This window comes from Coloeus monedula (genome assembly GCF_965178545.1).
Source record: "Coloeus monedula genome assembly, chromosome: 4".
NCBI classification, from domain to species: Eukaryota; Metazoa; Chordata; class Aves; order Passeriformes; family Corvidae; genus Coloeus; species Coloeus monedula.
This window is the reverse complement of record NC_138784.1, coordinates 43,988,361-44,013,455: the sequence shown is the minus strand read 5'-3', so window position 1 is coordinate 44,013,455 and position 25,095 is coordinate 43,988,361. Positions and strand designations below refer to the sequence as shown.

General features: G+C 35.6%; 1 protein-coding gene across 3 annotated transcripts in view; it reads left to right on the top strand.

Moving 5' to 3' along the window:
• USP15 (ubiquitin specific peptidase 15) overlaps positions 1 to 25,095 on the top strand; it is a 61,171-nt gene extending 36,076 nt beyond the window's left edge. For all 3 annotated transcript variants that reach the window (XM_082280748.1, XM_082280749.1, XM_082280750.1), the window contains 15 exons: positions 5,445 to 5,589; positions 13,800 to 13,973; positions 14,307 to 14,465; positions 15,129 to 15,353; positions 16,945 to 17,028; positions 17,119 to 17,213; positions 17,390 to 17,578; positions 18,379 to 18,494; positions 18,623 to 18,898; positions 19,202 to 19,272; positions 19,639 to 19,754; positions 21,613 to 21,762; positions 22,144 to 22,247; positions 22,811 to 22,899; positions 23,201 to 25,095. In XM_082280748.1, coding sequence (XP_082136874.1) covers positions 5,445 to 5,589; positions 13,800 to 13,973; positions 14,307 to 14,465; positions 15,129 to 15,353; positions 16,945 to 17,028; positions 17,119 to 17,213; positions 17,390 to 17,578; positions 18,379 to 18,494; positions 18,623 to 18,898; positions 19,202 to 19,272; positions 19,639 to 19,754; positions 21,613 to 21,762; positions 22,144 to 22,247; positions 22,811 to 22,899; positions 23,201 to 23,386 — 2,179 coding nt within the window. In that variant the 3' untranslated portion in view covers positions 23,387 to 25,095. The remainder of the gene's footprint in view (positions 1 to 5,444; positions 5,590 to 13,799; positions 13,974 to 14,306; positions 14,466 to 15,128; positions 15,354 to 16,944; positions 17,029 to 17,118; positions 17,214 to 17,389; positions 17,579 to 18,378; positions 18,495 to 18,622; positions 18,899 to 19,201; positions 19,273 to 19,638; positions 19,755 to 21,612; positions 21,763 to 22,143; positions 22,248 to 22,810; positions 22,900 to 23,200) is intronic.

The window sequence follows — 25,095 nt, the reverse complement described above, 5'->3', positions numbered from 1 at the left end:
CATAAATATTAAATATACAATATCTTACAGTTAAATACTGCACTTCTCAGAAGTGATTTTTCCTAAGGGGTGAAGTGTCACTTGTGCTTCTACCAATTGTGAGTAGCCCCAACTCTCACTGTTGAACAGTTGAAATCTGTGTATTTAACTGCAGTCTATTGTACTCTGTGTGTGAATGTGTAGTAAATAAGAAGAGTATTTTATCTATGATTGTGCAAAAAGTTACTTGATCAGAGCTGAGCCCCTAGCTGAGAACTAATCTCTTCTTCTCCTAGTGTTTAAGCAAAATGCAGTGGTATTGCCAAACCCCAACACTTAACAGTTACTTTTATCTAGGGAGCCGTGATTTTAAATCAAGCCATCAAGGCTTTTTTATTTTCTTTTTTTTTAATTATTATTTTCTTTTTTTTTTTTTTTTTTTTAACATTAGCTTTTTGCTAGTGATGTAGTTATGTTTAGGAGGCACTTAAGAAACCTGTTGCCAGCTCTTGCAGCTTTTAAAGATAGTTTGTTCACATGATTTACCTGATTTTATTTCTTGGTTTATTTTGGAGCCAAAATGTGAGCTTTTAGAACTTAAAGGAAAAATTCTGGGGTTTGAAGGTGTTTGTTCATTTGTTGTTATTTTACAATTTATGATTTTCAGCAGAAATACATATTTAAAAGGAAGTCATATAAATTTCAGATTTGATACGGAATTGGTCCTTTTAAGTGATTTAACTATAACTTAATTTGTAAATCAGTTAATAGGTACATGTACTCTGTAGTATTATGAAGTACCAGTCAGTTTTCTCTTGTATATCAAAACACAGTACATCTGGATGTTACATAAGACAGATATTCAGTGCAGAAGTATATGGTTTTCCTTAAAATGCAATAATCCAATTATGATGACTTTAAAATATTTTATAAATCAAAAATTAACCATTCAATACAAGATGTAATGCATATGAATCTTTAGCAGCACTTCTCTCAGAGTGTATGTTCAGTGATGAAGTCGTATCCATTAATACACTTTGTACTTTAAAGTACATAGTTTTGCATTAAGAATTTTTGGCTTCAGATAGTGAATGCAAAGATATATCTCTGTATTTATTTGTATTATGTAATTCTGGGTTAAGAACGTTCCATTCTTTTTGTAAATATGTCCTTGTCTAAGAAAGCACTTCTTTTTCATTAATTAATACTATCTTTGTTATTTTTCTTAATTAACTACTTAATGTCAGCTTTGTCTGGAATTTATTTCCATGCTTCTGCCTTATTGTCTCTTATATTGCACATTGTCCTTTGTGCAATAGTGAAATTATACATATGTGGCTTTCTAGGATCTGTTGGCATCTCCACATGGGCATGAGGTGCTGTGACTCTAAAGGAAATACCAGCATTTGTTTTGAAGATAATTTTAACTGACAAAGATGATTTATAAGGCAGAAAACGTAAACAACATGTTGTGTGTATTAAGGGTCATAAATACTAGTCATTGCAAGCCTGCTTTTGCAATAACTAGTGCTCACCTATAGAGTACAAATTATGTTAAAAATCTGAAAGTATCAGGTGTTTTTTTTTTTGTATGGTGCACATTTCTGTAATGTTTTTCTAATCCAGGAGGTGTTCTGTGTGAGAGTAAGCCTCAAATTGGTAGATATTTAATTGTGTGTTGAGGTAGTCATACATTAGATATCAGAAATAGCTTGTGCAAATTTTATCCAGTCTGAAGCCTTCATTTCTGTAAATGTGAGTTTGCATTTGATGGAATGGAGGATTCCAAATAATTGATCACTGGTGTTCTTTTGCCTTTACAGGTGGTCTTGTTGAAGGAATAACATAGGAGGATTAGCGTAATATGTGTTAGTGGATTCAGAAGAGCAGGGAGAGACACACATTTTTTAGGTCTTACTGGAATTTCTGTTTATTGCTGTTAATAAAGCAAGACATTTTATATCACATACGGTGTTTTTTAAATTATGTGGGATGGGGATTAAAAACACCTGAACAGGGATTTTGCTTGGGGAATTAAGTGAAAAGTTGTTCTGTTTGTTTCATATGTAACCATTGCTTTAGGCTCCTGAAATGAGTTGTTTGCATCATTTAGTAGTGTCAGCCTGTCAAAATGGACAGCTGGCAGCTTTGTTCACATGCTTCATATATTTCAATATGCTTATTCCAAGAAGTGCAAGTGTTAATTACAGTACATTGCCTCTAGCAACAGTTTCTTCATGTTGTACCTGACACATAACCAAATATTATGACAAAGGCAATTTAAATAGATTAAAATGTTACCTTTTGCTCTCCAGACAATGATAACGAACAAAAATAAAGATAGTAATCTTTGTGCTGTGACATGGGCCTCTCCTGCAACTTCAGGTATCTCTAAAATCTGATGAAACCTGATAACAGGTTTCTTAAAGTGGCTGGTCACAAAAACACATTGGCAGTGCATTAAGATGGTAGAAATATTACAGAGCTCAGTAAGTCTTCCAAACTTTCAAATTTTCTGGGCTCCTTCTTGCCACTCAAATTCCTTTTGCAGCATCTGTTACATACCTGTTGGTATATGGCATTCCACTGTCAAATTATGTCTTTTCCAAAGCTAGTGATGCTTTTCCAGTCTTCTCTGTTGAAAATCCATGCTCCCCAGAACTCCGGCTGTACAATGAGTGCTCTGGGTCCATCACTGCCATTTGAAAGCTGCTTTGATGCTTAAAGGCACATACAGACAGTACAAATCAGTCATTTTAGATCTAGTACATGCAATTCAAAATGTATAGATTTACAGATAATAAAATCTCATTTGGAAACCTCCTTTTACCATTTTTGCCATTTCAAGAACTCTGTTCAAGGGTCTGAAGATGGTTTCATGTTTTCAAGTCTCGCCTTCTGTGAAGCAATTTTTTCTAAGAACTATCAGTGTTTCTTTCTGTTACTGCTCTTACTTGACTGGCCTATCATAGTACTACCCCTTTGCTTTTCCCTGCATTGCTCCTTCATTAAAGGTGGGAAAGTTTTGCAGGAAAAGCACCTGGAGGCTTGGGGACACACAGTTAGCACAAGTTACTTTTTCTAGGATATTTCTGTTTGAATGAAATTCATGTAGACTTACCTTGCATCTTTACTTGCTTTCCCTTGCTAGCTATCTACTGTTGACTGTTAATGATTTCTTTTTCATCGAGCTCAAAAGCATAAAAAGCAAAGCAACAATGTAATTTACATAAAAATCATTCTTTCACAACTAAAGTTTGCAGACTGATAGAGCTGTAGAGATCTCCTAGTATCCTGCATACAGTAGGCACTGTGTTTTGTGGGATATGTTTTGATAAAATATCATAGAACCATGAAAGAAAAATATATTAATAGGCCTGATTCACAGTATGAGTGGTAACCTTATTCTCGAAACCCCTCAAATATATTTCTGTGGGCCAGTACTGGAGATGAAAGAGCTCAGAAATGTCTTTCCCTTTTGAGAAGTAAACTGACAGTTTGTCCCTTAGAGCAAATACACACTGCATCTATCTGCACTGCAATTATCTTGCACTAAGTTATTGTCATGGTACTCAGCTAATTTGAGAAAATCTTTCACATGAATAAACTGCAGCCAAAAAATACCAGTTGCATTTCCTTAGCTTCCTAGTGTCCCTCCAAAGCTGGCAGTTTGTGAAGGGGGGGAAAGCTGCCGAGAAGGAAGTAAGAATGAAAATCCCCAGAAGAATTAAATTCAATCAGTTCATTACCCCTACATCGCCTAAATTTCAAAGAGATTTCTTTTTTGTTAACTGTGTGAAAAGTGTTACCTTTAAGTCAGGTAAGGACAGCAGTAGGAAGGAAGCAAGGCTGAAAGTAGAAGCTTGTTGTGTACCCTGTACGTGTGCATTTCTGTTGCTGCTGTGCACTGTTGGGTTGGTTATATTGTGGGGGTTGCATTAGCACCAGTGGCAAGCTTGTGGTTTTGATTCGTGGGGGAACTAAGGCTTGCCAGCTTGAGGGGATTGGAGTTCACTGCAGTGGCTGGGCTGCAACTGCAAAGGGAGATGGAAGGTAATTTTTCCTGGGAATCTCTCATACGTGGGTGAACATTAGCTTTACAGTGTTTTTTTTCATTGAGAATGACCAGTAAACACAATGCCTCTTAGCTAGTTTGGGGGCAAGCCAGAGAGCAGAGAAAAGGCGTATGTATAGAAAAGGGAAGAACTAATAGGAAAGTCAGCTATTAAAAAGAAATGAGCAGATGTAAAGGTTTGATAACAGCACCTTTATGGACAGTGGAGCTATAAACTGCAGAAATTTCTGCGACATTGAAAGAGGGAGAAGTTTTCATCACCTTTTGTTTGAAATTTTTGATAACTTGATTAAATAGCAGGTATTTATGAAAAGTGAGTAGTTGTGCACTGAGGGGACAGTTGGAGTTCAGTAAAGAGCATGGTAGTGTTCAGGAGTAATGGCTGGAGTGTAACCATTGGGCACTTGCATTCTCAGACTTTGCAACTGTAAATCTCATTTATCAGGATTGATTCTTTGCAGTGCATATTTTTCCTTATTCTTAGCAACTGACTTTCAAATTTTTGTTAATGTTGCTTTTAATGTGAATGATGCTTAGTAGCTGCAGAAATACTGAACTTTAGCCAAAGTTGCTGTCACACAGATTTCATTATGATCAGTGCCTGAAAAGGTTAAACCTTTGTGGTTGCTTGGTTTTTTCTAACATATTACAGAACATCTCTTAGAAGATCTCTTTGCCTTTCTAGTGTTCTCAGATATGCTTGCTTTATGGTTTTGAGGATTAGTTTATATTTGATATTTTTGTATTTCATCTGGAAACAAATTGTTTTAAATACTATCATTTTACCTATTTCAGTCTTCTCCAGTTTCTCCAAACAGATGCATCATAGATTTATATTGAAGTTGTTGCAAGGCATTTTGCGCATTCCTTTACCTCTCAAGGCTTTTCTGCATTTGCATGCTGGATTGTGCTGTCCTAGCAGGGAAGCTATAAATAGACTGTCTGATGCAGTGAAGCAGCTATGCCACAGTGGCCTTGGAAATCTCAGCTTTCACCTGTAACTCTGCATTCCCATTCCCACCGACCTCACTCTTGCAGTAGCAGGATGCAAAAGGAACGTAAATGATTGATTGCTGCTGGTGGTGTCTAAAGTCTGAGTGTATTAAATATGATGGAGCAATGAAGAATAGAGTAAGCTGTGAAGCTGCTCCTATTAAAAAGGGGTAGGGATGTAATAATTGCAGTTACTGCAGTATGTTTGATTTTGGTTGTTTGCACAGGTGACTTTTAAATTGACATTAATGTTGTTACAAAAGTTAAGTGTTTTAAATCTTTACTTGTACACAGAAGTTTAACATTCTTAATCATTTAAGTTTATAAAGTACTTGTATGTTTTAAAGTGCTAGAGAGTACGTGTTTACATTGTGAAAGATGTCTTGTTTTCTTACAGTGTGAAAAATTCAAACTATTGTCTCCCATCATATACTGCTTATAAGAATTACGATTATTCAGAGCCAGGAAGACACAATGAGCAGCCAGGCCTGTGTGGCCTGAGTAACTTGGGGAATACATGTTTCATGAATTCAGCAATTCAGGTATGTACTTTAAAATAAAATCAGCTAGTCTTATTAGTTGAAAATAGTATCTTGTTTTATTTTGTCATATTTCAAAACTAATAGTAAGAGATCCTGCTAAGTAGCGGGATAGGATTAAAAGTGAAGAAATAATGCATCTTTATTGGAATACTTTAAAAGTTGATTTACATAGCTGCGTTCATAATGATCAATGTCAGAAGGAGGTTTGACCAGTGTTCTACATGAGTGAACTCTTGAAGTAGGATTCTTTGCTTTTTGTAATAATTGCCGTGCACATATGTCACAAAACCTGCCTTTTCCTATTGAAATGCACTTGAGTAGCAGTTGTAGTACCAAAAAGAGTGTCAAAAAGTATATGACTGATAGATTACTGGGCCTTTATTTCTGACTCATTATGTACTTCTAGTGTACAAGTTAACATGCAGGAACTGTGGAAAATATTTCCCTTTGACCTTTACTCTCTGAATAGCTGCTGTTTCATGGATGAGGTATTTTACAGGAATGTCACAGCTTGTGTCTTTGCTATGAATGCAAGAGAAATACTAGTATATCTACTATTACTCTACCAAGATGAAGAAACCTTAGTGTTTTAATTTTAAATGGAAGCTGCAGTTGTAGAATGGTTAATGATCAGAACTAGGAGTTTCATTTGGCTTTGTTTAATTCTCAAACTCGCTTTTTGTCATCGGAGCAGCCTTTTGTAAAAAAACTCTTATGTGTATTTAAGTTCTTGTTCACATATTTTCCTGAGTATGAAAATGATAGATCTTAACCAAGTATGGTGCAGAGCTGTTAGCCTCTTTTTCTCCTTGGTCATTACAAGGGTTCCTGGTTTATGTTTGTGATCTCTTTGGGTAAAATTAAAAACAAACAAAAAAACAACACGACCCAAATGTTGCATTCCTTCTTTAGCTTGTTTGGATAAAAAAGGAATTTCAAGTACATTTGTAAGCTAGGTTTATGAAGTTGTTGAAATTCGTTCAAAAGAAGAAATGTTCCAGAGTTTCATAGTGTGTATAGATTTTTCTACCCTTTCTTTGTGTTAAGAAGCAGTGAATAATTTGGCCTTACTTTTCTGTAGCCTCCTGTTAGGTAGCTGCAGAGAGCTATAAGCTCTCCCCTTACTTAATCTTGTCTTCTTCAGGTCAAACTAATGCATACAGCTCTGCCTTTCCGTGTATATTGTTCTCCAGCCCCTTGACCATGTTGGTGTCCGTTCTCTGCTCTTTCTTACACTGGGTAGCCCTGAACAGGACAGTGCTCTTGCAGCAGTCTCACAAGTTCCAAATGGAGGCGAGGATTTGCTCTCCTTTGCCTCTGACTGCAGTTGCTAATACTGCCCAGTTTGCAGCTGGATACCTTTCCGATGGGGGTGAACAGCGCGATCACATTTCCACAGAAAAGGACCCCTGGGTCATATAGCTGCTTTCTAGACAGTTAGCCCCCACCTGATATATAGGGTTATTCCATGCTTATTCCACACTTACTGATATAAAGCATCTATAAAATTAAACTTCTTTCTTAAAGTGTTTTTGTAGGATACTTGAAGAGAAGTTGAACAGTGCAGGAAGTAATTAAATTTTTTTTTTGTATGCTACACAAAAGATGGCTGAACTGAAAGGGGGAAGGACACACATTTTGCGGTGTCCATTCTAAATAAAAATTCTGCACGTAACCTCTCTTCATTACTGAATTGCGTCATTATGCTGTTGTAAAGGAAGAAAAGAGTATGTTTTTGTCTAGTGTGTCAACCAGAATTATCTTTTAAAAGTTGAATTCAAAGAATATTCTTGCTACATAGTGAATTTTTTTTTTTATGATTCTACATTGTTCATCAAGCTATACTGATTAAGTAAGGACAATTTAAATTACTTATCCAAACCTTAATTGAACTGGTATACATGAATTTGTGTATATGTAATTCAAAAGTAACCTTTTAGGTGAGAATTCTAAGCATGGGTTGTTACCTTAGGAGTGTTATACAGCATAACGAACTTGCTGCAGGTCACATCATTATCCCATTGTGTTAAACAGATTTAATTCTGACATCTGCATTAGAAATTATATCAGCTTTGACTTCATTGCTTTTCAGTTACATCCAGAGAATTAATTGTTCAACTAAGTTCTGAGAAACTGTAGTGTAAATTAATAAATACAGGTTTGCTGATTACCAAGACAGTGCTCTGGTAAGAAAATGAGGTGTTTTTTGAGCAGTGCAGCTTTGAGTTTGGCATGGTACCTTTAATATGTCCTTGAAGTTATATGTGTTTTTTCAAATGCATTATTTGGTGGCTTTCTTAGCAAGAAGATGGAAATTATCTTTCAGTTTCATCTACTGTATCTCTCAAAGAAAGTACTGTTCAGAGTTTAATGTTATCTAAGAAATCCATGGAAGCGCTTTTTAGTGAAAGTATGATGTGTTCTTAACACACTAAGGTCTCACAGGCCAAGGCAGACAACAGCATCCTGGGCTGCACTAAGAAGAGTATTGCCAGTAGGCTGAAAGAGGTGATCCTTTCCTTCCACTTAGCACTGGAGAGACACCCCCAGAGTTCTGAGTTCACTTCTGGGCTCCCCAGAGATAGGGATATACTGGAGCAAGTCTGGAGAGAGACCACACAGGTGATCAAGGATTGCAACATCTCACCTGTGTGGAGAGGCAGACGGCTGGGGCTATTCAGCCTGAAGAAGAGAAGGCTCCAGAGTGATTTTACCATTTTTTGGAAGTACCTGGGGGAGAAAAGTAAAGAAAACTGAGCCAAACTCTCCTTAGTGGTGCCCACTGAAAGGAGAAGAGGCAATGGGCACAAACTGAAGCACATGCAATTCTGAAATATAGGAAACTTTATTCTAAAATGGGGTTTATCAAACAGTGGAATAGGGTTTTCAGGGAAACTGTGAAGCCTCCATCCTTGAAGATGCTTAAAACCTCACTGAACAAAGTCCCAAGCAACTTGATCTAGGTGACCTGTCTTTGAGCAAGTGGGTTGGACCAGAGAATCTGCAGATGCCTTCCAGCCTCAACTAATCTGTGGTTTTCTGATCTGCTTTGGTCACCTGCTTCAGCTTACTTATCTTCCTAAGGTGTATTCCTTCACAATTGTGCTAGCACAGGGCTGTTTATCAGGATAAATCTGTTTTCTTTAAACAAAATAGTTTATTGTAGAGTATGGGACTCTGAAGTAGTTTCATTTCCATTAATATACCAAAAGCTTTGCTTTGATCCCTTCTGTTCAGTTGGTGCTGAGTGTGATCAGTGCAGCTTCCTTCAACAGACCAGCTGATTGCCACTTTTCTCAGCTCTCTGGGCTTTCCAGGGAGCACTGAGGCCCCTGAGAGTTCACATAAGAGCCATTTCTGCTTCAGAAACCACAACATTTCTCACACAGCTTCTCTTTGGTCTTGTCTCATGTACAGTGAAGATGGTTTGCATCAAAGCTATTATCAGTGTTCCTTGAAGAATAGGGATAGGTTCTTCACACAGCTTCGTCTCCTTAGTCTGACAAACATGTGTGAAGGTTCTTGCCCTGTAAACATACTAGGTAGAAATGTGAAAGTCCTGGCAATGTCTTAAATTTTGTTGCAAGTTCTTTAGTAGTTCTTCAGCCTATAGATAAGGTTAGGCTTGCCCTGTTATCCTTCTAAGTGATTATTTTAAAGAGACCTTTGCCCTTCCAGGTAGGGTTTTTCAGTGTTAAAAAGCTCAGGACAACTAGAGTACAGTGAAGAAGAGATGGGTAAGATCTCAGGATCTCAGTGGGATTACAGACAGCTGCAAGCTGAATAAGAGTAAGGCCAAGAAGGTTAAAATACCACTGTATATCTCCCAAGTGCTGTTCTTTTACCACTGTTCCTTAATTTTTAAAAGAGCAATAATTCAGTTTTCTTATTTTGGTTGTATTGGAACTTTTGTATAGTTTTTTTCAGATTCTTTTGAAGGCAGTATTCCATGTATTTATTTTATTTCAGTGCAAACACCTAAGGCTTGTTTTTTACTAATTAGGCCTAAATGTCTGCTTTTGCAGATATGAGCATGAAATAAAACAGGAAAGACAAAAGGGAGCTTGTGGCTTTCATGAAATAGCTACTACTGCTTGAACCCATATTAAAAAAATACTTTGCAAGCAGATATTTCATTCACATTCACTCATTAGAAAAAATGAGTCTCGTTAAGCATTGCTGTGCTGCCACCTGTGGATGTTTTCCAAGTATTACTTTCCTATTTTGCTGGGTTATTACAGATTAGAGCTCTGTGGAAATGTTTTTTTTCTCTTCTACAGTGAAAACCTGAGAGTTCCAAAATTTTTGTTTTGTGATTAAAAAAATGGGAGAAGAAAGAAAGTAAATGTTTTCATTTAAAACATTCGTTTTTTTCCAACGTTTTTATGGCTTTTTTCCATCAGTGTGATTATATACACCTGACTTCTGAACAAGCTTTGCAATGGGTATTTCAGAAGTTTTCTTTCTTCAGAAAGCTGAATAATATTCTCTTTATGGTTACTTATGGCTGTGAGTTTATCTAGACAAAGTTGGCATGTTTCACCAATACCTGAAATTGTTATGTTTCTGTTGTTCTGTTTCAGTTGCTGTAGGCATGTGGAGTTTGGGTTAAGGAATGTATTAACTGAGTGCTTTTTGCCATGTCTGATGGTGAACAGAAAAAAGTAGGATAGACACATGTAAAGTAAATCACTCCTTCTCCTGTGACTTGGATCTTCCTTTTAGTCTGGCAGTTCTTGGTCTTTTATTAGAAAGCTGAAATACAAAATTTCGATGTTCCTTGCATAAAATTCTTAATAAGTAGCACCTGAAGTTGAAAAACCAGGACACTTAAAGGACACTTAAAGTATCTCAGTTCATGATCCTAGTGTCTCCTTCTCATTTCCCCCATTTGCTGGCATGATAGGTAGAGATGTTTTCTTTATTTTGGAAGTTTATCATTATTTTTGTGTAATACTCCATATGGGATGTGAAGAGATATTTCGTTGTTCCCTTAGGATTATAGGATGATTCGTGGAACTTCAGGAGGTTTCTGGTGCAACCTCCTGCTCAAAGGAAGGTTGGCTCTGAGGTCAGAACAGGTTGACCAGGGCTTTATCCACTTGGATCTTGAAAATCTCCCAAGAAGGTAGAGCCTCTTAATTCCACTGCTTGACTGTTCTTACAGTGAAAACTTTTTTCCTTATATTCTTAACCTTTCATGTTTCAACTGCTGCCCATTGTTTCTTTTCTTCCTAATATGTGACACCGTGAAGAGCCTGGTTCCATCTTCCCCTTAACTTCCTATAGGTACTAGAAGGCCACTCATGGACCTCACTCAAACAGTCTCTTCTGCAGCCTGAACAAGCCCTGGTGCTTCAGCCTTTTCTCACAGGGCAAGTGCTTCCAGGCCGCTGACTGTCTTGGTGGCTTTCTTCATTCATTTTTTTTTTTCATCAATTAAGTCTGTGCAAACTTTTATATCAGAATCATTCCATACTTAAATTACATGGATTTAGAAGAGTGTGATGTGACTATTTTTATTACTGTATTTCCCCCTCTGTGAGGGTTTCATAGGACAGGTAGACTTGCTAACATTATCATAGGCTAGTATTGTATACAGTATTTCAGTGAGACTACAGCATTGAGATGTGTATATATATATGTGTATTTATACATAACACTGAATTTTTTTTTTTTTATTTTCCCGTGCATCTTAACTTTTATCCAAGTCATTAATATGTAACATGGAAGTATGATTTCAGTGTTAACCTTTGTCATGCTGAAGACTGATCCTCTCTCCTGTGGTTTTTCTCTTGGAGTTTCTACCTTCTGTTCCATACTTCCCATGATTTTTTCACTAAATGACCAGTTTAGGTTCAGAGAATGTTACAGAAACTGTGTTGGTTAAAGAAAACTTGTAGAGACTGCAGTATCTGAAATAAAGAGCCATTCTGTTACCTCTTTAGTTCACAAACAGTTTTCCATAGTTTTACTGTATATGTTTGGCTTTTTTGGTTGCTATTATTCTTCATCTGTCTGTATACTTTTAGTTTACTTATTGTCTGTGTTTTGAAACAAACAGAAAACCCTGAATCACTGGGTTGAACAGGACATATAAATCTGATCACTTTACTGTCCAGTAGATTGTCTTGGTTCTAATACACTTTCTATAAGGCTTCCTTGATAACCGACAACATATCACATGAGAAAATAAGAATGTAGGCTTCCTTTCAAACTGGATTCTGAATGCTTTTTTTCCTGTGACTTTAATCATGATCTCAAATAATTCTCCATTGTCAGTCTTTTCAAAGAGCAATAAACATGTTTGTTTAGCTTTGTCAGTTACATGGAAAAGATCAATGGGTATGTGGCCAATTTATTAGCTCCTTTAGCAGCTACTCTTTTAAAAGTTTTGATATCTGATATTTTAGAAAAATATATCAGCTGTGTGCCTCAAAACTTGCTGTGTTGAGATAGACATTTGTGCATTCAAATACAACCATCAGTGTGTGCCTCAAAACTTGCTGTGTTGAGATAGACATTTGTGCATTCAAATACAACCATCAGTGTCATTTTATGTTGTAATGTGGAAATTGTTAAAGGAAAAAGGCAAGTTATCTGTAGTAATCTTCCTGACTTACACTACAAATATTAATTAATATTCTGAGAAAGTGACAAAACCAGTTTATCAGGTGAAAGCTAGAAACAGATGAATTTTTTTTTTGTGGAATCCACATTGCCAGCACATTGTATAGTGCTTGACTAACAGAAAGACATGTAGAAAAATACACTATTTCGTATTATTGAGTTCCTTGTGTTGGACATTCCTCACACTAAGCTGAACAGTTGAACTGATTTCATCTCCTAAACCAGCCAAAAAATAATCCAGAAGACAGCACAGATCTGTGAGGTAGGGGGAGTTGGGATCACCACTACTGGAAGTAAAAGCTCTTTGCCATATAGCAAGAGAAAAATGGTTTCTTCAACCCTCAATGCTTAAAAGGGTCTGTAATACCAGGAATTTTTTTTTGCAGTGTTGACAGATCCTGAAAGCTTTAGGTGAGGAGGAGGAGGAGAAAGGAAGGAGTTTAATATAGGCATGAAACTCAGCTCTCTACAGCATGTGACTGGTTTTGCTTTGTAATATTGCACAGGTATGATAGGCAGACATAGGAATAACTTTTTTTTGCCCCACTCGGTAAAGTTGCAATTCTTCTAGGCTAATTCTTGTATCTTATGTAGTAGCATAAGTGGAGCTCTTCCCCTTGTTTGCACAGAAGCAGATGAGACTGGTGAAATACTTGACCTTTCTTCAAATCTTTTAATAAAGGAACAAATGCAGAAAAGCTTACAATGTTTAATGAACAAACTCTTAAGAATATATGCTAAGGCGTGGCATGGAGATAATTCCTGAGTGATAGAAACGTTTGTGTCTAAAGGAGTGTGAAGAGTAGCACACAAAAATTCGAAGTGAAATTGTAAATTGTACTTCAGTAATTACATCCTGCTGTCTCCAAATGCTGAGAGAAGAGTCCAGCTTGTACAGAAGATAAGTGATTATTTCAATCTAAAACAAGGTCGTTGCTTTCCTTGGACCAATTTTGGCTCTAAACAGCATCACAAAATTTAAAAGAACATAGGAAGGGCTGTAGCACTGTGATTCAGAGTCTAGTCCCTCTAGCACAGATTGCTGTCTCCAACAGCATCCATAAGCTGATATTAACAAAGAGAAGGAAAAGGGCAAGCATCCTCACCTCTCGCCTGCCAAAATAAATCTTTTTTTTCAAATGTTGCTCTGAATATGGTATAATTTGAGTTAATAAGCCCTGTTGGCTTTCTCTTCCAAGTACATATGTACTCTCCTCTTTGTGCACCTATTACAACTTCCAGCAACAAATTTCATAAAGCCATTCATGTCTCAAGAAACGCCTTCTTTTGTTTATTTTAAATCTTGATACAAATTATATTGTCATGCTATGATTGGTTGGTTTTATAAATTTTGAAGTAAAGCTCTTGACAGGTATCTGTGCATCATTTGTAATGACAGCTGCAGCCAGTCTTGGTTTGAAACCATTATTTGTTTCTGGAAAAGATTGTTTGGGGTTTTTTCTGTCTTCCTTGCAGGTACTAGACATTACAGTTCATGGCTGCTTTAACAAAATTCAAACGTTCTTTGTTTAGAACTAATTCAAATCACTGTTCTAAAAAGTCTGTATTTTTGTTTGCAGTGTCTGAGCAACACACCTCCTCTAACAGAGTACTTCCTCAATGATAAATACCAAGAAGAGCTGAATTTTGACAATCCTTTAGGAATGCGAGGTGAAATAGCAAAATCTTACGCCGAGCTTATCAAGCAAATGTGGTCAGGAAAATACAGCTATGTTACCCCAAGAGCATTCAAGGTCAGTAGGGAAATTACATTGAATATACATTGTCAGTTTCGGTTTTGTACTTCTAAGTATGCAAAACTTAGAGAAATATGCAAAAAGAATTTGAAGTACTATTCATCAGTATGCAGTCCATTCATTAAAACACTTGGATGTATATTTCAGTAAGTGTCACCTTTCCTTGTGCTTTGGTCTTTGAGAATTAATTTTTACTTCCTGTCTCCATTGAAAAGCTTACCTTTTATAACTGTAAGTTTTACCTTTTTGATGTGCTGCTGTAGCATCTCAGAATTATCTACTCTTTCTAACAATTAAGGTACCAGAAGTATTTGCATTTATTTTTTTTAGACACAAGTGGGACGATTTGCACCACAGTTTTCTGGTTATCAGCAACAAGATTGTCAAGAGCTACTGGCTTTTCTCTTGGATGGTTTACATGAGGATTTGAATAGAATTAGGAAAAAGCCTTACATTCAGTTAAAGGATGCGGATGGGAGACCAGACAAGGTAGGGGTTTTGGAGCTGATCATTTTAGTCAAAGCTGTATGTTATAAGATACTTCTATGTGATTATGCATTGGAAGGTTGGGAAACTGATTATGTGGGGCTTTTTCTGGAAGACGTTTCAGAAAATAGGACAAGACCTTAAAATTGAGATCTTGAGAACCTGTGTAAATTTGTTTATTTTTGAGATAATGAGTGGCAATGGGAGGATGTTAAGGCCCTTTTAAGACTCCATTAGGACCTTTTTGTTAATTCAGTGCGGAGTTCAGTTGGAAAAACAATTCTCATTCTGTCGTTCTTTTATATCTGGAGTATGCAGCATTATGTCTCTCTCCAGTACTCCTACTTTAGGGAAACTCTTCTTTTGTTATGAGTACGAATTAATGCAGATGGAATTTTTAGGTTTATCTGCTTTTGTCTTTCCCCAAGCTACTTGAAAAGTCACTCTCAGACTATGTAATACTGCTGACAGAATCTCTATCCTAGGAAAAGCATACATCTTTTAACCTGCGAACCTGACAGTAGTAACATTCCTTACAGGTCCTTTGGAGTGACATGTCTGTGTTTAGGTGGTTACTGAGAATGTTCTATGAAGGACTTTTACTAATAATTCTCACTATTCATTTCCTACTACTTTGTCATAACCCAGATCATGCTTTATTTACAGGTGGTTGCTGAAGAAGCCTGGGAAAACCATTTAAAGAGAAATGATTCCATCATTGTAGATATATTTCATGGCCTTTTTAAATCTACCCTAGTTTGTCCTGAATGTGCTAAGATATCTGTAACTTTTGATCCCTTTTGTTACTTGACACTTCCATTACCCATGAAAAAAGAACGCACTTTGGAAGTTTATTTAGTTAGAATGGATCCACTTGCAAAGCCTATGCAGGTAAGTAGCTTAATTTATGTACAAGCATCCTGATATATGAGGCATTAACAATGAACCCAAGTTCCTTTACACAGTGCAAATTGATAAGCAAATCCAGCAGGCTGTAGTTTTCTGGTGTGTGTTCTGAAGTCTTACTTAGGAAAGTGGGGAAGACTATACATACCTGAGGAAGACTGTACATACCTTGTAGAGTTTCAAGAAAGAATTGGTAATTTCTGTATGGTTGTGTTAATAAGTCTTCCTAATCTTTAAAATGTATGCTGACATAATTTTTTGAGTGCTGCTATAATGAATTTTTATGGTTATAAAAAATACTTACACACTTAATCCATAAGACTTAATTTCCTGGTTTCTTAATCACAAAAGGCAAATATTTGTAGTAAGTGGTACAAAAAAATGCCATGACTAAATATATTAGGTAGTTCTGAATTCTTCTGTGCTCTCACCTAATAGTCAAAAGAAAAAAATGTCAGATGAGATTTCTTTGTGAAGAGTATCTCTTTTGCCATTTTTTAGGAAGGGGATGATATTAAACACCTTAGAATGTCTTAAAAAAATGTGCATAAGGTTATCATAACCAAGTCATGATTAAATGGCTCTAGCTGTACCTTAGAGGGTAAGTGAGGACAGGTGAAGTAAATACGACACAGGCAGTTATGCAGGCATCCAGAAAGGCTCTAACACCTGGAATCAGTACCATAAGAACGAAAGTGGGAAAGCGTTCTCGAAGGCAATGTGAGCTGCAGAATTCAAAGGTGAAGGGACATGTGTTAACTAATGAGAGATGAACATGCTAGAAAATTAATTGTGAAAATAGAGGACACATAGTAGTTGCACAGGGGACACAAAGTAGTTGAAAACTACTGAAGTAGTTGAACATGACTCATGATGTTGTGATGTTTATGCTGGAATTAATAGTTTGGGAAGAGTACAGGTTCAGTAGAGTTTTTGTGAGTCTAAATGATTATAAAACTTAAGGATATAGCATGCTATTCAAAGTTACAATACATTATTTCTAATTAATCCTGTCTTTATTATGGAAATAACAGGTAAGAGTTCTGTGTGGAGTTTTATTACAAACTGCAGATGCACTGCACTAAGGGAAGCCACAGAGAGGTTTTCTTTGACTTCAATCTTCAGGTTCTCTCTCTGCATGTGAAATGAGAATCTATTGCCTGCCATTGGTTTTTTTCCTAGGAATACTTTATAAACAACTTGTGTTGTATTCCAAATTTAATAATCTTTTCAATAGCATGCATACTATTTAAATACTTAAATAAGTAGGTACTGTTGAAATGCAAAATCTTAAGTAATTTGTACAGTTAGTCTTCTTATGGAGAAAGTAAAGTAACATTAAAACAAGCATTGTTTAAACTAATAAATGGAGTATTCAGTGTGTGTGTATTTGTAAAGTGCAGATAACTACAGTTTGAGCAGCTTTTGGAATTGTGTTAGTTGTTTTACATACTTTACACCTTAAGTTTCAAAAACATGAAAGAAATATGTGAAACTTGCTGAACATGTGTTGCTTGGGTTTTTTCTTCATGTATATTTGTTCTCTTAAGAAATTAAACTGTATTTTACTTTTTAGTACAAAGTAGTTGTTCCCAAAATTGGAAATATATTGGATCTTTGCACAGCATTGTCAGCTTTGTCTGGTGTTGCTGCAGATAAGGTAAGAGTGATCTATTATATAAAGCACAACAATGAACATTTTAATGTGTATTAGCCTGATTTAACGATGTGTACTCCATTATCTTTTCAGATGATTGTTACTGATATATACAATCACAGGTTCCACAGGATATTTGGCATGGATGAAAATCTAAGTAGTATTATGGAACGTGATGACATTTATGTGTAAGTGTAGATAACACGTTTCATGTCTCTTTGCAATTTGTTTAGTTATTTGCAAAAGATTAAAACCTAGACACCAGATAAAGATGAAACTGAGGGGGAATACTTTTTTTATTTTTCCCCTTTGTATCCTTTTCCATGACCATTGTTCTTTGTATTTTTGATTGTTTTTCTTCTAGATTTGAAATTGCTATCAATAGAACAGAAGATACAGAACAAGTCATAATTCCTGTTTGTTTAAGGGAAAAGTGCAGGCACACTAGCTACAGCCATAGTGGTTCTTTACTATTTGGTCAACCTTTTCTCATAGCAGTGCCTAGAAACAATACTGAAGATAAACTGTATAACCTGCTGCTGCTAAGAATGTGGTAAGTTTATCGTTTAAAGAAAAACGAGTTTTTTAAGAATAATGCTAATAGTTGGAATCAGAAGGCACTTTCACGTGCTAACAAACTGATTAGATTTGAGTACTTTTATTTGCTTTCTGTTAAATATTAGATACAAAATTTTAGCCATTATTGTGGATTTTAATTTGATTTTTTGTTAGCATGACCTCATCCAAAAAGTATTTGAGAAGATGGTAGAGAGTCAGTCTGTATTGTTAAATAATTCTCTTGTATGCTTAGCTGTTTATTAGGTCTTGGTAAAGTGGAAATGTTTTCCAGTTATTCTGCTATGGTTATACCTCCTGTATCTACTGTTCAAGCTTATATATGAATTTATGTTGCAAAAGTACATTGTAGACACTTTCTGAAACTAGACTAGAATTAGTGTCATTATATAGAAGAAATGAGAATTACATAACCTCCAGTTTAAGTTTATGCTTCTTTTTCTGTTGATGTAACTTTCTCTGTGATATGGTTAACAAACAGTTAAAGAAATTATTTCTGGACAGAGACTGAGACCAAGAATCAGGTTGTCTTGGGCCAAGTACCTGGCAAAAACGTACAGTTACATATGAGCAGGTTTTCCTATGTGCTTGTAACACATAGGAAATGTTGCTTATTGTTTCGCAATAAAACTGATAATTCAGAGTAAATCAGAAAGGAGTGCAGAAATACAGTGCACTAGCAAGGAGTTGCGGTAACAATTTAATTACCAGTTTGAACAATGTAAATTATTTAACAATCTGTTGTTTGTAACTGTTGCTTTTGCTTGTTATATTTAGCCGATATGTAAAAACATGTACTGAGAGTGAAGACACTGAAGGTTCTCTGCATTGCTGTAAGGACCATGGTATCAATGGTAATGGCCCAAATGGAATACATGAAGAAGGATCTCCAAGTAAGACTGGAATATCTAAACTTGTTTAGTATCGGGTGTTGAATTTGAAGTGCAAGTTAAGTCTCTAGTGTCTTTCAGTTATTGTCATTCTGTCTCATTTCTTTGTCTTTATTCTTCGATTGCTTTAGGTGAAATGGAGACAGACGAGCAAGATGATGAATCCAGCCAGGATCAGGAACTTCCCTCAGAGAATGAAAACAGCCAGTCAGAAGACTCAGTTGGAGGTGACAATGACTCTGAAAATGGATTATGTACTGAGGATACTTGCAAAGGTCAACCACTCACGGGACACAAAAAGCGATTGTTTACATTCCAGTTCAATAATTTAGGCAATACTGACATAAACTACATCAAAGATGATACCAGGCATATTAGATTTGATGATAGGCAACCTAGGCTTGATGGTAAGTCACGGGGAACAGACTGGGCAACATTTGGTTCTGATACTCTTTTCTGATTCCCATGTTTAATTTTCTCCGTGTGCTGTTTGATATATTTTTTTTTAAACAGTAAATTCTGTATAAATAATTAATTTTTTATTGCAATTGACTTTTGGAAATGCAGAAGTTTTATGTGCTTCAGTTTTTTATATTAAATTCATTATAGCATTGTTTAATTTATTTTGAAGAGTGTTTGCCCAAAGTTAATACAGTTTCATGTAAAGCAAGAAGTAATATTAAGAGAAAACATTTTTTTTTTAATCTTAGAAAGATCTTTCCTTGCTTTGGATTGGGATCCTGAATTGAAGAAGAGATATTTTGATGATAGTGCAGCAGAGGTAAGCTGTTTATGTTGCCCCCTTTTCCAGCACAAATAAAAATTAAACGTAAAAAATGCAACTTAATTAGTGTGACATAAGAGATTGTAAATCTTCAAAAGAAGAAGTAAATGTATCTCTTTTTCACATTATTCTTAGTAATATGTTGTCATAAATAAACTTCATATATACATCCAGGTATTTAGCAAATCTGAGGCTTATGAACTGGAAAGTAAATCTGAAGCTGTGGAAACTTTTTGCTTGAATGGTGTCTGATCAGTTTTTCCATATATAGGAGCTTTGTAGTTACTGTTTATAGTAAGACGACATCACTAAAATGAGTTTTGTTTCATTTGTTCTCTTAACTCAAGAAATACTTCTCTTTAGGATTTTGAAAAACATGAAAGTGTGGAATATAAGCCTCCCAAAAAGCCTTTTGTGAAATTAAAAGATTGCATTGAGCTGTTCACAACAAAGGAAAAACTAGGTGCTGAAGACCCATGGTAAGCACAAAAAATTAAAATTATGTTCTATGGTGTATTTCTCAAAATTAATCAAAACCACACTTGAACATCAAGATACATAATTGATTTATTAATGGTATTTTGAATCTTGGTATTTCAAACGTAGTTGAAAATTCTCAAAATGTTTTCTGTTTTGATCCATTACTTAACCAAAATTTTTACCATGTGCAGAAGATCGTATTGTAAGGAAGACATTTCATGCATTCACAGTTAGAAGGAAGGGTCAATACATAAGATGCTGTAGTCTGTGGACTGCGATGGACAGTGAATGAATAGTACTGTGACAAATTGTTTGCAGTACTTTAAAAAAGTATTCCTTTCTGAGATGAGAGAGGTTGGTGCATACTGTAGTTTCTTTATGCAAACACATGCCTTGCCTTGCATTGATATATGAAATAGGAATGTGCTTATACAGCGGGGTTATGGGATGGGGGATGTCTGTAGTCAACAGAACACCTCAAATTCATGTTCTAGCCATTAGGTTTTTGGCAGAGACTTGGATTCATGATTCTTCCAAATTTATAATTTGGAATCATATCTGAGTATTTATAATTATAGTATGTTCCCATTAGATCCTTTTTTTTCCAGGAGTTTTCTAGCAGATAACAATCTTTCACTAACACCTTTAAGCTCAGAATTACATTTGAAAAGAGAATCTGCCAGTTTTTCTTCTAGACATACCTAAAAGTTTTGGAGATCTCCAAACATTGTCAGCACAGTTTCCCCTATATTTGTGCAGGGAGCTAACTTACAAAATCTCATTTTTTTTTCTGGGTTTGCTAGTTTATACAACAATGGATAGACTGTTTGAGATACCATATAACTCAGGTATGGTGAAGTGCTTCCATTTTTGCAGCACATTTTAAGCAGAGTATTTAAACTACAAAATACAACAGTAGAAGTCAAGCAGCTGCTACTGCATCTCACCAGAGGTCATTAATCACATTTTTCTTCATTTGTTAGGTTGTCACAAGTCTAATTTATGGGAGTTCATCATCCCTAGTCCAGCTCTGTTAGTACTCTACATATTCTAAGCCAATTGGGAAAACACGCTTTTAATTTCAGCCTGCCCTTATGGTTTTCCTAATTTCTTGTGATTATCTGATGTTGCTATTTGAAGACACTTGTGCAGCCTTTTAATTAGGGCTCATCTCTTCCCCCCCCCCCTAGATTTTTACTTGTTAGATGCCAGAGTGTAGAATATGCATAGACTACTTCACAGAAGAGTTGCTTCCATTCATTCTTACTTATCTTCCTCCCTGAGCCATAGTGGCTGGAAGATTCAAGTATGCATTGCAGGGAACAGAAATTTCTAGTCACAGCCTGTTTAATACTTGCCTACTAAGAAGGGAACTTTCTAGTAACGAGTTTTTCCAGGTTCCATTAGTCACTGTTACCTGGTTTTGGATAGTAGAGGAGATAGGGTGGGGGATGGATGAATTTGGAAACTGAAACTTGAAAGAACCACAGTTGTCTGTTACTTTTGGCTTTTTTTATGGTTAGTTTCATAACACTAAATCTCTTTTTTATAAAATACAAGAATGCTGTGTTTTAACTAAGGATACAGGGTTCTGATCAAGGGATATAGGAGATGAGAATCCAATACTGGGGGATGCTACTTCTGTGTTTAAAATTATGCTGAGCTTCATTGGGATCACACTTGCACATTTTAAACTGGAAGGGATATCTATGGCATTAGTAAGGGAAGATGAAAAGTGTGTGGCGTTTGCTCATTCAGTTCCTCCCATGTTTCTGACTTTCTCTATAGTAATGTGTTTTAACATACATATGGACTACACTTACTTAAAATTGATTTTTTTTTTTTTTTTCCTTTTAGGTATTGTCCAAACTGTAAAGAACATCAGCAAGCTACTAAGAAGTTGGACTTGTGGTCACTGCCCCCCGTACTGGTAGTTCATCTAAAGCGCTTTTCCTACAGCAGATACATGAGGGACAAGTTGGATACATTGGTTGACTTTCCAATAAAGTAAGAAATTCAAATATTTTGATGCTAGAAGTGTAAAAGCATGACTAGGGCATGTGTTTAATACAGCAATTACATAAAATGGGTTTGTTCTCAGCTTCCATGAGAGGGTCCACTAAACTAATGACAAAATGCTTCTGGGTTAAAAGTACAAACTTGGCAAAATAATAATAATAGAAAAATAGGGAGGACTGCTGGTTCCTGTTCTACTTCTCACAGAGTAGAAGAGATGCTCTGGCAGAGTAGTGTGGTGTATTTTTCTAGGGAATACAAAGTAAGGGGCTCCAAGACCACCAAACTGAAGTGGTTAAAAATGCTACTAACATGACTGACTTTTGGTTGGGTTTTGTTGTTTTATGTTGTTTTGTTTTGTTTTTTTAACAGTGACTTGGACATGTCAGAGTTCCTTATTAATCCCAATGCAGGGCCTTGCCGCTACAACTTGATTGCTGTCTCCAACCACTATGGAGGAATGGGAGGAGGGCACTGTAAGTTGATTTCAAGTGTCATCATTCTAGATGTCAGCTTTCTTTCCACGTTGATTTTGATTGAAGTACTGATCACTTTGAATCATTGGTGGTTTTTAGTGGTTATGGGACAACTTTTTTTGTTACCTTGAAATGCTTTCACAAGTATTTTAACACAAAAATATGTATGCAATGAGCTTAAAAGAGTAAGTGTAGGTTCTTTTATACTTCTAGTTATGCATATTGTGAAAAGAGAAAACATAAGAGCTACTGTACTCTTAAAACTGGTTTTGTCTTGTTTGTCTGTATTTTTGTTCATTGTGCTTCTCCTTGAAAGCGGAGAGGAAAAATGACTGACGGATTGTATTTTAACTGTTCTTTTCAGTAACACTGTCTTTAGAATGGAAATGTTAGTGATTAAGCTCTCTTTGCTCAAAAAAGATGGTGTTAAAAATGTTGTTAATAGTGATAATGAGGTTTAGTTAGTTAAATATTAAGTGTTTGACAATAACACACTCTAGTAACAGATTGTATTACATCTATGAAGATACAAAGTCCTGAGACATTGTACTTTTTTGTCCTAGATACTGCTTTTGCAAAAAATAAGGATGATGGAAAATGGTACTACTTTGATGACAGCAGTGTGTCCACTGCAAGTGAGGACCAGATAGTGGCAAGTATTCCTTATGTTTCCAAATTTGGGACTGTTGATGTTTTCTTGTCAGGGTGCAAAAAATGAAGAGTAAACCATGAAACTTGTGTTAAATTTGTAAGGAGTAGTTTGTGTTCTTTCAAAGGACAGTACAAACCAAAAATGTCTTGTTACAACATGCAAAAATAACTTATATAAACAGTCTGGATTTCTTTGTAATTTTACCTTGTATACTTGGAAGCAAAGAAAAAAAATCAGTAACCTGGATTGTAAATGTTTTGTTTGAAGCCTCCTGAACATATTGTACTACTCTCTTTTACAGTCCAAAGCAGCGTATGTGCTCTTCTACCAGAGACAGGACACAATCAGTGGAACTGGCTTTTTCCCACTTGACCGGGAAACTAAACAAGGTGCTTCAGCTGCCACAGGCATCCCACTAGAAAGTGATGAAGACAGCAATGAAAATGATAATGATATAGAAAATGAAAATTGTATGCACACTAACTGATGGGAAGAACTAGAAGCCATAAAAGAGACTCTCTTCCTGGGGATACGTATTGAAAGAGTGAAAATGCCCACCAAATTAAGAATAAAAATCTGAGATGGGGAGTTTCAGATAATAGAATGTAAATCTTTATTACATTTTAACATGTGCAGTACTTGAAGTGAAACAATAAAAATTAAACAGAAATTGTCTCTAATGCATTTACAGTCTCATATTCACAAGGTATATATAGGAAATCACAAATAAACCCCTTTTAAGTTTTCTGCTGCTGTTCTGATGGATTTTATGTTTTCTTTTGTTTTGGATGTGAATTAATAACTAAAATATTAAATCTGTGGACTTCTGACATTTACTTTTCTAGTACTGCAAGAATACTACTGCCAAGTCTAGTTTCTGGATGAATATATACATGTTCCTTAGGCTGCCAACAGACTACAAGTAAAAATGTCATAAATACCTAAAGAAGTAGTTTTCTTGAAACAGCAATTTTTTGTGTCTCCCTTTTTTTTTTTTTTTTTAATTTGATCACAATAGAAGAAATAGCTTGAAAAAGGTGTTTTAACCTTTTGTGATATAGTGGAACATCCAGAATATTACGTTCATCTTACTGCTGCTGTGGAACAGGTTCTGGATTTCATGCTGCATTAACAAAAAGGTTTTCAATTAAATGTAAGTATCCATTGTTGCTTGTTGGAATCTACTCCGCAGACATAATTCCTGTTATCTTGCTTCTAAGACATGCATAATTTTAATCTGATAACAGTCCAAAATTTAAATTGTGCTGTAAGTTCTCTCCCCCCACTTTTGGTAGTTTGACTGCTTGCAAACTACTCTGTACGAAGGTCCGAGTTAATAGTATTCTGTATCCATAGTAATGACTGTGTATCAGGCTTAGTTAAGAATTTTTTCAATATAACCTGCCTTTAAATTGTTAATTAACAAAATCACTTTAAAGGTAGGCCTGTTAATTTTCTTTGTGTGTTCCAGATGGAATTCACCATAGCCTTACAGTGTATCTGAAAAGGTAATTCATAAGAGAATTGGCATTTGCATGTTCAAGTCAGAACCTGTACAGTATATAAAGGCATACAAACTCCAAGTTGGATTTCAGTTAACTATGTTCAGGGGTCCAGGATGCCAAAATAAGTGTGACTGTTTGAAACATTTTTTGATTTGCTGCTTTCCCATTGATCTAGTTGGAAGAATGTATTGTTGATTTGCATACAATACTGCCTTTGAGAGGGGCTCTTAAATGTGGGGGCACATGTCACATATCTACTACCTGGAGAATTGCTTTGTGTCCCACTGTTTAAAATTTAAAAAAGAAAAAAGCAAAAAGTATGATGTTCTTCACTTGAACTAATCAAATACAATAGGTTATAAATTGTGTATTGTAAATAAAAGTTCACTCTGTGAGTGCACATTTTGGTAAATTATTTATTTATGTTAGCATTAAAAAGTTTAAAAAATTGCATTTGACCAGGATATAAATGAGATATGTTGGACATGGCTTTGCTTTATACCTTGATATTAAAACTGGTGTTTCATCCTGGTATTTTAAAGCTGCTTTGAGGTTTTTTTTTTTTTAAATGTAAACTAACCTCCTGCATGACAGAGGTTAAAATTTTGTCTGCACTTGAGTTCACTTGGGTTTACATTTGAAATGCGCATGTTTATTTATACAGATTTCAATAAAGCTATTCAAGGCCTTA